A 12,541-nucleotide genomic window follows, 5' to 3' on the forward strand; every position below is an offset into this window, starting at 1 on the left:
TCTATGTGTAATTCCAATAATAACATAAAATAAATTAGAAAATTAAAAAATGAAATATAAGCAAAGCAACTTGAGGATTCAGAAGAAAATCTGAAATAGACTAATCAAGGAACCCGCAAATGTCTGCCAATCCACTTAGGCACATTCTCTATTCCAAGAACTAAGGCATATATACCCCAGCTCATACCCCTCTCTCCCAAACCCCCAAGAGCAGCAGCTTCTCAGTCAATGCTAAAATTGCCAGCAGGACTGTGGGGACCAAAGCAGACACTAGCTACTGTTGTATGGGCTTTGTTACCAGCTGTCACCATAGAAAGTTTACTATCCCTACTACAGAAAGTTCTAGGTGGTGCAGTATGTTTAGGTGAAGTATAGAGTGCCTACATAACACTGGATTCCTCATACTATTGTGTCCAGTAGCAAACCCAGATTAGTGTTAAGTGATAGCCCTTTACAGGAGACACGAGTCATCCTATAACCTTAGCTGACTTAACGAATCTTCCCTGGGGACAGAAGCAAACTCTCCTACAATTGCTCTCAATGCAGTGGCACTTTGTGGCTCTCCAGCTCCTCATCCCCTTCTATGTATCTTTCACCATGATGACAAGAGTTAGCCAGGCACGGACTGGTGTTTGGTGCTTTGGTGCTTTCTTTCTTTCTTTCTTTCTTTCTTTCTTTCTTTCTTTCTTTCTTTCTTTCTTTCTTTCTTTCTCTTTCCTTCCTTCCTCCCTCCCACCCTCCCTCTTTCTTTTCTTTTCTTTTTTTTTATTTTTTTTGGAGACAGGGTTTCTCTGTGTAACTTTGGAGCCTGACCTGGCACTCACTCTGTAGATCAGGCTGGTCTCAAACTCACAAAGATCCACCTACCTTTGCTTCCCGAGTACTGGGATTAAAAGTGTGCACCACTACTGCCCGGCTTCTTTCTTTTTTAATGATTTATTATTTTATGTGTATGAGTGTTTTGCCAGCATGTATTGCTGTATGCCATGTGCATGCCTGATGCCCAGAGATGCAAGAAGAATGTGTTGGATTGCCTGGTACTAGAGTTACAGATGACTATAGGCTGCCATGTGGGTAGGGGAATCGAATCTGGGTACTCTGAAAAAGCAGCCAGTGCTATCAATTACTGAGCCATCTCTCTAGCCACCTACAGTCTGGTTCTTGACTGCCCACACGAGGTTCACATGCCAAAGGCTTGTTCCTTAGCATTTAGTACCATTGGAAGGTAAAGGAAACCTTTAGGAGGTAGCTCCCAGTGGAAACTAGGTTACTGGAGTATAACCTTGAAGAGCATATTAGGACCCAAGAGCCTTCCTCTCTGCTTCCTGGAGTCTTAAGGACATCCTCCATCATGACCTTCAGCCATGTGCTGTGCCGCCATAAGAACACAGCACAAGTCAAGGAATCTTCCTCTAAAAAAAGCTGGTGATTCAAGTCAGGTGTGGTGGCACATGGGCTATTAACCAGTACTCAGGAGGCAAAGGCAAGAAGATCACAAGTCCGAGGCTTGCATGGACTATAGAGTAAGACCCCTTACAAACAAATGACAAACTTGTTGTATTCTCTCACAGAGATTGGAAACTGAGCAATGTCTTTTTGCCTCATTGTTTCAGAGTACTCATGGCTCAAACCCTCACTGCTTCTCCCCAACTTTAATAACTTCAACTAAGCAGTCATGTTCTGATGTCATGGATGTTCTCTACAGAGTTCACATTGTCAGCAGTCTGCCTTTTCAAATCTACATATTTAAAAGGAAAACAAACTTTATGATTTTGTATGAAATAGAAAAACTCATGTAAAACTAAATATCATTTATGTGACTCTCTCATTGTCATGGTAAGAAGCTGACCCCGGAGTTAACTGTCAGGGTCCTTCACAGGATCTTAGGAGGCAGATTCTCAAGGAAGAGTTATCCTCCACTCTGGCTCCTCCCATTCCTGGACCCAGATCTCTCTGCTGCCAGAATAGCAGGGCTCAGAAAGCAGACTGGTATGCATACAGGGCTCAAAGGGAGGACAGTTGCTTGCCCCTTTTCTGGGGTTGCCAGCTACCTATAGGGTCAGGACCTGATTCTTGAGGCTGTAGGAGGACAGCTGCAGCTGAGGCCCACATTTAATATGCCTGTCAGCCTGGCCATTCTCATGTGCCTCTCTCCCCCAATACACTGGTAGACCCTGCAGTTAATTAACCTGTTATAGTCAGTCCCCCAAAACTGTAATCCATTATTCAGCTCAAGAACAGACTTGTTCCTGGCACAGCTGGAGAGTAATCTGTCTATTAAAACCAAACAGAAAAGATAATTTAGGGCCACATCCACTCTAAAGAAAGTAGAGAGCAAGAACTGCTTCCCCAGAAGGGTCAGCAGTCTCAAATAGCAGGGAGGACATTGGACAGGCAATGACTATGCAGACAGAAGCAAAGGACACAGCACAGCAAAACCACAGGTCTCTCAGGGCCTCTGGCCCCAAGACAAGCTCAGCAGCAGTGAATCTCATACAGTGACAAAAGTGGAACTCGTGCACTGATACCATAAGGGCCAAAGTCAGTAAACAGGGAGAGTTTTCTCAAATTCTGAAAAAGAACCCCCTTCTTAACCACTCAGAAGCAAACAGGGAAAGGAATAAGGGCTCAATCACTATATGAATGGCACAATGATCTTGGAATTCATGTCGAACCAGCTTATATCTCAACCCAAAATAGCTATCATGTCTCTTTACAAATTATCTTGCATGCACAACACTGGGCTGCCATTTCTTTCTACCTTTCCTTTTTTCTTTTTCTCCTCATACCAGCACCTTTAAAATAATCTTTAAAACCTAAAGCCTTTTTTGTTCTGTTTAACCAGAAGGTCTACAAAGGCAGAGGGCCAGGATGAATGGCAGAAATACCATCTTAACAACATGCCTGGTGTCTCCTCTGAGATGTAGTGGTCACTTGACACAGTCCCTTTAGAGCCATCTCCAACAGACTTGTCCTGCTATCCTCTGCCCTTATGTCTGCTCTGTTTGGCAGTTCTGGATGAAAAAAGAATGAGCTCTCAACAGAACCATGATTGATAAATGGCTTCTGGGCCCAAAACACCTGGTAACTCCCTAATGTCCTTCATTAGGACAGAGATAGTAGATACAAACTTTCTGAAGATCTAATTGCTCCTGCCATACAACACCCAGGTCAGAGGTCAGTGATATTGCAAGGTTTCTACCAGGGTACACCAAAGGCCTATGTTGGGAGCTCAGCAACTCAAACTGTAGCTAGCAACTTGGCACAAAAGCCTCAGAGTGCAGGCTGTGCCTTGGGAGCAATGATTACCTGTTCATCCACATAGGCATCAATCCTCTTCTGACACTCCAGCCACTCTTCAGCAACTTTGCGCAATTCTTCCTCAGAACGCTGGTACCTCTGCAGCAAGGTGCTGTACGTGTCTTCATTGCAAGTGTCATGCGTGGTGGTTCCCAGCCTAGGAGAGAAAAGACCTATCACAAAGGAAGAGCCCAGAAGCTCCTGGCCAGACAAAGAACCTTACTCCCTGTTGCTATTGTTTATCTTTATCATCCCTTTTTACAAAACCACACAGCAAAGCTGCTTCCTGGGCTTAAAAGATTATATACACAAAGCACTCTGAACAGAACCACATATAAAGGAGTTGCACAGAGAAGTGATAGCGTCCGAAAAGAAACTAACAAGAATTCTAAAAAGGTATAACATGGAGCTGTATACACATTTCTTATTAACATACAATGACCCAGAAAAAAACAAAATGTTTAATGACAAATATAAAACATAGAAATGTTACAATTAAAAAAATGCATGTTTTGAAGTGAAAATACATTCATGTCAAGGAAAGGTATGACTGAAGCATGTTTAATAAAAATATGTTGCACATTAACACAAGAAAAATATGTGTAACAAACACAAAGTTGTTTACAGTGCCTACCACGTCATAATTTTATCTGTAATAACCTAGTGGGTTTTTCTTCTTGTAATTTTTTTTTTATTTTATGTGCATGGGTGTTTTGCCTGCATGTATGTCTGTGTGAGGGTGTCGGGTCACCTGGAACTGGAGTTACAAACAGTTGTGAGTCGTGGCGTGGGTGTTGGGAATTGAATCTGGATCCCATAGAAGAGTAGTCAGCACTCTTAACCACCGAGCCATCTCTTCTACCATGACACCCCCTCAGTGGTTTAATAATAAAAAGAAATAACAAAGTCACTTTTAATTAAAAGATTTTCATAGGTAGAAATAGACAGAAGTCATTGCCAAAATCTTTTCCTTTTACTTTCTTTGTCAGGGTGTACCACATTTGTGAACACTGTAAAAACGGGACTCACAGAAAATCTACTGGTTGCAAGGTCACCTGCACAGGTGTCCATCTAGGCTCTGCACCAATGCCTGGCACCACCTAAGGTCCCAAGAACAGTTTTATGTTGCAGCCCTGAAATAGGTTTTCTCCTGATTCCTAGTGCTGCCAGCCTTGTCCTTCATTGAACTGATTCCAGTTTTCAATATAAAACCTATATGCCTTTAATTCCAGCACTCAGGAAACAGAGTCAGGTAAGGTAGATCTCTGAGCTCAAAGACAGCCTGGTCTACAGGGTGAGTCCAAGGACAGCCAGGATAAGTGGAGAAACTTCAAAAAAAAAAGTTTCAAAAACTACTAGCCGGGCGGTGGTGGCGCACGCCTTTAATCCCAGAACTCAGGAGGCAGAGGCAGGCGGATCTCGGTGAGTTTGAGGCCAGCCTGGTCTACAAGAGCTAGTTCCAGGACAGGAACCAAAAGCTACCGAGAAACCCTGTCTCGAAAATCAAAAAAAAAAAAAAACCAAACTACTAAACAAACAAACAAACAAAAAAACACCAATTCCCACATGTGGTTTAAATGAGAACTGTCCCCATAATCTGGGGCATCTGAACACTTGGTCTCTAGTTGGTGGTGCTGTTTAGAAAGGTTTAGACAGTGCAGCTTTACTTGAGGAAGTATGTTAGTGGGGACCGATAGGCTTTGAGACTGAAAGTCTCATTCCACTTCTAGTTTGCTCTCTCTGCTTTATATCATGGTTGAGATGCAAGTTCTCAGCTTCCTGTTTCTACTGCTGTGCTTTCCCACCACTGTGAATTCTTATGTCTCTGGAACTCTAACCCCAAATAATCTCTTCCTTCTATAAGTTGCCTTAGTTGTAGTGTTTTATCACAGCAACAAATAAGTAACTAAGATACCATAAACTTCTATCCTGCCTTTCTTCCCAAGTGTTGTTTCTCCATTTCTAGCTGTTTCAAGTTACAAACACTATCTGAATCAAAGAGTGGGACCAACAGGAACCCTGCAGATAGCACTGGTGATGGAAGGAGAGGGCTAGAGCATTCCCATAGCACCTCTATAGGACAAACAGCCTGATTCTTTAATTGGTGAAATGCCAGGAAAATAGGGCATGACAGCAGTTGAACTCAGAGAAAAGACTCTCAGAGGATAAGGGGAACAGAGAACTTCTGTTTGGGGACATGAAAAATATTTTTTTAAAATACATCGTTAGCTACAAATACTGTGAATAAAATTAATGTTTTTAAAACATAAAATAGTAAAACTTGTATTAATCAGAAAAATTTTAAACTAAATAAAATAGTACTGAATTGTAATTTTAAGTTGACAAATTATAGGGTATATAAATAGTCCCAATAAAATGGCCAATAAAACAAGTAGCTTTCTCACATTTTGTTTTTAAATGTTATGGTTTGGATATGAAATATCTCCCAAAGGTTCTTGTGTTGAAGACTTAGTTCCTAGAGCATAGGGCTTTAGGGGGTGGCTGGATCATGTGGGCTCTGACTTCACCAACGGACTAATCTACATATGGGTTCAGAGTTTACTGGGCTACATATCAGGAACTGGTGGAAACTTGATGTACTTTATTCCTGAATCCTTTCTCTGTTTGGCAGTTCTACAAGGTGAGCAGCTTTACTCTGCCAAGAACTTCTGTGATGGACTATGAGCCAAAATAAACCTTCCTCTTTAGAAGTTGATACCTGCAGCAGTCTATAATTCTGTCAGTGTTAGAAAGCTAACAGAAAGAACTAAGTTTCTATGAATAATGATAACCTTTAAGCAGACTGTTTACTTATTTTGTGTATGTCAGATCATTTGCTGAATAGGGCAGAAGAGTAGGAGACCTGCTGTCTTAGTCTGTTACTTCTGTCTTTTTGGTTTGAGATAAGATCTCTCACTGAACCTGGAGTTCAACAATTTCAGTTACACCGATTGGTCAGCAAACACAGAATTCACTTGTCTCCTACTCAATAATGGAGGTTATAGCAGACTTTTATGTGGGTGCTAGGGTATCAAATTCAGGTCCTCAAGCTTATCCACTAACACCCTCCCACCCTCATTTGCTGTATATTTTTGTGACAGGTATTACCATAAAAACTCTGACTGCCCTGAAATTCCTTATGCAGATCAGACTGGCATCTAAAATAATGTATGTTAACAAAGTAATACAAAAAGATACATTAAATAAACTTAAGTACTGACCATAGCCTGTTTGTTGTCTCATAATCTATTAAGCTACATTTGTGTTCGCACAATTCATATCCGTATTATACATTATTAACTATTTGTCCCTCCCCATTTTGAGACAGGGTCTCTCTACACAGCCCTGGCTGATTGTCCTTGAATTCGCAAAGATCCAGTTACTTTTGCCTTCCAAGTACTGAGATTACAGGTATGAGCCACCGGGTCTGGCCCACTCCATAATTTTTCTACAAGTTAAATAGGCCTACATAACTACGTGTTTCATTAGTAATTTGTGAAAAAAATGTGAGTTATTAAATGTATATTTATACATTAGAAATTCAAGTATAAACCATTTTGGGGGTTGACAAGTGAGTGTGTTGTGGGACACACCTTTGAAAGGACAGCATTTTCTGGAATGACTAGGTCTCCTTAGAGGGCATGCTGCTTTCCCTCTTTCCTGAACCTCATTTCATCTTAGAGAAAGAGGGAGTGAACCCCAAAGTGAACATTTAAAACTAGGATACTATTCATCTTTGAAATCTGACTGTAATTCCCAGTGAGAAATAAAAATATTTGAAACTTGTGCCCAGAAAAGAAATGGTTTCTGTCAGCCTCTGGAAATCAACTGGATGACAGATGCGTCAAATCCAATATTCACCAGGAAAAGAAACAAAGGGCAGGAACTGAAGTTTGTTCTAGCCACAAGGGAGGCATGATTGAATTCAAGGGAACCTCACAACTTGGACAAAAACATTCTTCATGTTAAGTTTGGCTTCCTTTCCTTCCACCAGAGTTGCAGTCAGATAGTCCCATTGTAGTGTACTCTCTAAGAATATCTGGATGCTACTGACTTTTTAAATTGTGTGTCTGTCTCTGTGTGTGTGTGTGTGTATACAGGCATGGGTGTGAACACATGTGCATGTGCCATAGGTAGCACATGAAAATCAAAGGACAAACATGTAGGAGTCTTCTTTCTTTTCACCCTGTGAGTTCTGGAAATCAAACTCAGGTCATTAAGGCATGGTGGCAAGTGCCTTTACCCACAGAAACATCTTTTTTTTTTTTTTTTTTTTTTTTTGATTTTTCGAGACAGGGTTTCTCCGTAGCTTTTGGTTCCTGTCCTGGAACTAGCTCTTGTAGACCAGGCTGGCCTCGAACTCACAGAGATCCGCCTGCCTCTGCCTCCCGAGTGCTGGGATTAAAGGCGTGCGCCACCACCGCCCGGCCCACTGAAACATCTTGACTGTCCTGTATTGAATGCTTTTTAAGAGTGGGCACGGGCCAGGTGGTGGTGGCACACGCTTTTAATCCCAGCACCCAGGAGGCAGAGGCAGGCGGATCTCTGTGAATTCGAGGCCAGCCTGGTCTACAAGAGCTAGTTCCAGGACAGGAACCAAAAGCTACGGAGAAACCCTGTCTCAAAAAACCAAAAAAAAAAAAAAAAGAGTCGACATGGAAAGAATGGCTGGGAAGCAAATCAAGTCTGAGTGAAACTGGTAAAAATCTGCAAAAAGCATACCAGGTTTGCATAGCACCTTGAGCTGACCAACTACTTCTGAGGTGGTCTTTCTCTAAAAGTAAGGTTGAATAGGACAAATAAAAGTGGCTGCTATTAGTGTGTGCTTACGCTGTGGGCCTATGCTTCTACTTGGTTAACAGATAAGAAACAAAATCAAGAAGAGATGATCCTGAGGTAGCTACTCAGCTCTACTAAGTAATGGCTGATGAAGGAGAGGGGCTGGCTGGAGAACAAACATATGCCCATACTGTATGCCTCTATTTAGCATACTTCACCCCAACAAATGCCCATTAGAGAGTTCTGCACTTGTGCACTTATCTTGGTGACAGCAGAGAATCACCCACCAGTTATCCTGGTGAAAAGTGACATAGGCACTCTACAAACATAGATGGAAAAGCACATCTAAGCCTAGGAGAGTCAAAGGTACTCTGAATCCCACGTTCTTCCTCCTCTTTCACCTCCCTTCACCACAATGCAAGAACCCTGACAGGATCCCTGGCTGAACCAAGACCTGTCAAGGTAAAGCACTGCTTGCAGGAGCTTTTATATATCTTATGAGGAGGCATTATGGTGTTACATCTGAAGAGCATTTACACTGGTTTATCATTTAAAAGTTTAACTGGGGGCTGAAGAGATGGCTCAGCAGGCTTCTCTTCGAGAAGACCTGAGCTTGGGCTCCATCACCAACATGGCGGCTTACAACTGTCTGTGACTCCAGTTCCAGAACTCAATGCCCTCTTCTGGCCTCCTTAGGCACCGTAGCATGTGATGCACAGACATTCATGTAGACAAAACACTCATACACATAAAATATAAATTACATATAAAAGTATTATAACTTAGGTTTAGAGCTTTCTATCTAACTATCTTTTTCTCTATGCCCTGTTATTTTTCCTGTAAGGACTTCCACGTATAGTGGTCTACAGGCATGAACACACACACAAGATCATAGGAAAAGAGAATCCAAGTCAAGACAAAATACCTGATCTGAGACACCAGTGCTGGCAAGTTGCTCTGGAGAAGCGGCTCTGAGAAGACCAGATTTTCAAACAGGTGTTTGTTATGCAGTTCCCATGTCACCTGGAACTTTTTCAAATGTTCATTTTCCTAGTTTAAAAGAAAAAAAAAAAGGTAGCAAAAGATGCAGTGAGTGGGTGGAAATATAAAGCTTCCTTGAAGAATGCCCCCTGCTCTACCACCTTCTGCACAGACCTACAATATCTTGTTTGTAAAGAGTCACTGTTCCCTGCTTGTGTCAAAACATATCAAACCAAATCTCTAATTTCAGCAAAATGGGTTGCCACCTTAGTACATTCTAGGTAACCCCAACTCTAGAAAAGGGTTGTAGGTGGGCTCAGAAAGTAAAATGGAACAGGGGGTGGGAGGACCCTAAAACCTAGGACTGTCAAGATGGCACAGCTGGTAACAGTGCCTGGGTGCTACCCTGATGAACTAAGTTCGAACTCTGGAACACGCATGGTGAGAATCATTCCTACAATTTGTCCCCTTGACTACACAAGCATGAACACACAAATACGTAAAACATTTTTAAAAAGAAAAAAAATTATTTGAGTCAGAACAATGCTTTTCTTGCCTGTCTTTGTCAAAGCTCATTCTGATAGTTGCAAATAAATTCTTCACTGGCAACACTCTGGCAAGGAAAGAGCTTTGATTTCCTAAAAAACAGGAGCAAACTTATCAAGTGCTATTGAAGACATGCTGGGAGCCCACAGCAGTGCTACCAAAGCCCATCGGTGCTCGCTAGCTCCTCTGGAGTGGATTGCTCGCTGATGTTTTAGCCTTTGCATGTATTCTCAGTCTAGTTTTTCCTAGAAATGTCAGTAGTGTGAGAGGCTCCTCACTACATCCTCCATGTTGCTCTGATGTGTCCCACTTGTGTCCTTTTGAGGCACATACACAAAGCTCAGGGCTCCTTTACTTCTTTTTAATTTACCAATTCTCTTTTCGATCTCTGACTATTTGGGGGGGGTATTAATTATTTTTTATTATTATTTGTCTCCTTTCTCATTGCTTCTGTACTACCAAAGATTTAACTCTAGACCTTGAATATGCTGAACAAGCCCATTATACTGAGCTACATCCCCAGACCTTCCTTTGTTTGAGATAAGGCTTCACTATGTACCTCTGCTGGCATCTAACTTATAAAGTCTCTGCATTCTAAATTCTGGGATTAAAGGTGGTATATTTGTGCATATGTGAAAGAGTAAGAGAGATTATGTGTTCCTGAGTTTATTAGAATGTGTGTATGTGTGATTAAGTGTTTCTGAGTTTATTTTCTGCCAAACCTAGATGATCCTTTGTGATCATATTAATTCTTGACCCATAAATTTAAATATATTTTATTTCCTTAGACACAATAATCACAGTTACTTTATAAATTCACTATCTTCAGTGTGTCGCTTGCACTCAGGTGTATTGTCTTCAACCTTTACTTTCTGATTTTAAAACAAACAAATAAACGGGGGCTGGAGTGATGGCTCAACAAGTAAGAGAACTGGCTGCTCTTCCAGAGGACCTGAGTTTGATTCTCAGCACCCATATGGCAGTTCAATTAATAACTCCAGTCACAGGGGAGCCAGTGCCCCACCCTGGACCAAACATGAAGATGGTGCATAGACATACATGAGGCAGAACACCCTACGTTTAAAAACAAAGAAGGACCAGCAAACATCTCATATGAGGGGAGATATTACCTATACACAGCTTGGACCACTGAAAAGTGACTTCCAGCTTCTTAGGTGTATCACAAAAATTTAGGGTCATGATAAGCATAGCTCTTGCTTTCCTTCTAGTACTCAGGTGATAGTTGCTTATGGGCCCGACATTATAAGCTAACTGACACCACTCTGGATTAAATGGAGACCCACTTTTATCTATTCCAGGATCAGAAGAAATGCCTGGGGTCGATGTTAACTTGCAAACAGGTGTTGTCAGGATTCAAGTTTTGGAGTAGGTACTCTTTGTTCCCTTTTACGCTTTCTCAGCTGTATCTTTAAAAACTTTGATCTTCTTTTATATAAATTTCTAAACTTATCTGCTTTTCCCTTGGAGGACAAATATTGCGGAGTATGTAGTCTATGCCATGTATTATCAAAAGGAATATTCTTACATGTAAAACATGATCACACAGCTGCATGCTGTTCTTTCAAGTTTTAACTGGGGTCAAACAACAAGAAAATATTTCTATATTCTAAGTTAATAATTATTTCACAGCTATTTCACTTCTGGGCATATCCTCAGAGAATTTCATATCCTACCATTGAAATATTTGTGCTCCCACATTCATTACTGCTTCATTCTCTACAGCAAAGAATTAGTATCAACCTAATTTTAGTCCACCAACAGATGACTAGACAATGAAATTTGGCATGTATGTATGCATAACTGCATAGTATTTAGCTATGAAAAAAAAAGGTAGTAACAATCTGCAAAAAATGGATGGGCTTAAAATACGTATTAAGAAAGAAAAGGGCTACATGTTCTCTCTCATATGCAGAATCTAGCCAACAATATATGTATATACATAAACAAATGTGCATATAGGTACAGTAAACCATGAAGAAAAGAGTAAGAAAGACTATTAAGAGATGAGAAAGTACTGAATAAAGGTAATGACTATGAGTTATGAAAGAAAATTTTTTTTTAAAAAAAAAGTTTTAACTGTCACGGATTTTTCAGTTTTGGTGGTATGTAAGTGCATGAAGATATATTTGATAGTAAAAGTATATAATATCAAACATAAAGTTATACTTCTATTCTGAATGAAGTACACTGAAATGCAAAGATTTTGGCAATGGTTAATTTTGGTGTGTTACTTTATTTGCCCCAAGTTCTACTTTTGAAGGTCTAGGGATACCCAGCCTTGCAGATTCTACCACAAAGCTCAAGTTAAACTCTATTAACTTTGTAAGATGGAGTCAACTGAGGAGGGCTGGATATCAACAACACTTTCTGGAGAGTATGTGGTCTTAAAAAAACAAAACAAAAAACAATAGCTGGTACTCTCTAGGGATATGGGCAGGTACATGATTCTCTAGAGCAGCAGCTCTGAACCAAGTCTAGAATAGGCAGAGTCCTAAGTTGAGGTAGAGGAGGGCTGAAAGGTACACGATGTACAAGAGAGTGCACAGGACAACTGCCACTACCAGGGTCCTCACGTCCAGCTTGCCTTACTCATCTCACTCAATTTTCTCTAAACATGTGTCTCACAAGCCTCTTCTTGGAAGTACTTACCTGGCACAGTGTTAGACTGTGGCAGGGAAACTGGATAGTCTGAGGCTGTTGCAATGTCTTGTCAAGTATTACATGAACCTTTCTGGAGTGCCCCATTAACATTAGAACCAGATAAAGAACCAATGGTTACTGCAACTTTTCCTTCAAAACATGGCCACCACTAAGAAAGCATTAAAACCCACCCACTGAATTGTCACTTAATAATCAGATGAAATAATGATGAAGACTTGAAGACTATGGGGGAGATGGGGAGGGACCACACTTG

General features: G+C 40.9%; 1 protein-coding gene across 5 annotated transcripts in view; it reads right to left on the reverse strand.

Moving 5' to 3' along the window:
* Fam193a (family with sequence similarity 193 member A) overlaps positions 1-12,541 on the reverse strand; it is a 122,678-nt gene that overhangs the window by 54,105 nt on the left and 56,032 nt on the right. For all 5 annotated transcript variants that reach the window (XM_075943893.1, XM_075943892.1, XM_075943890.1 and 2 more), the window contains 2 exons: positions 9,005-9,129; positions 3,310-3,457 (listed from right to left, as the gene is read on the reverse strand). In XM_075943893.1, coding sequence (XP_075800008.1) covers positions 3,310-3,457; positions 9,005-9,129 — 273 coding nt within the window. The remainder of the gene's footprint in view (positions 1-3,309; positions 3,458-9,004; positions 9,130-12,541) is intronic.

This window comes from Microtus pennsylvanicus, chromosome 12 (genome assembly GCF_037038515.1).
Source record: "Microtus pennsylvanicus isolate mMicPen1 chromosome 12, mMicPen1.hap1, whole genome shotgun sequence".
NCBI lineage: Eukaryota > Metazoa > Chordata > Mammalia > Rodentia > Cricetidae > Microtus > Microtus pennsylvanicus.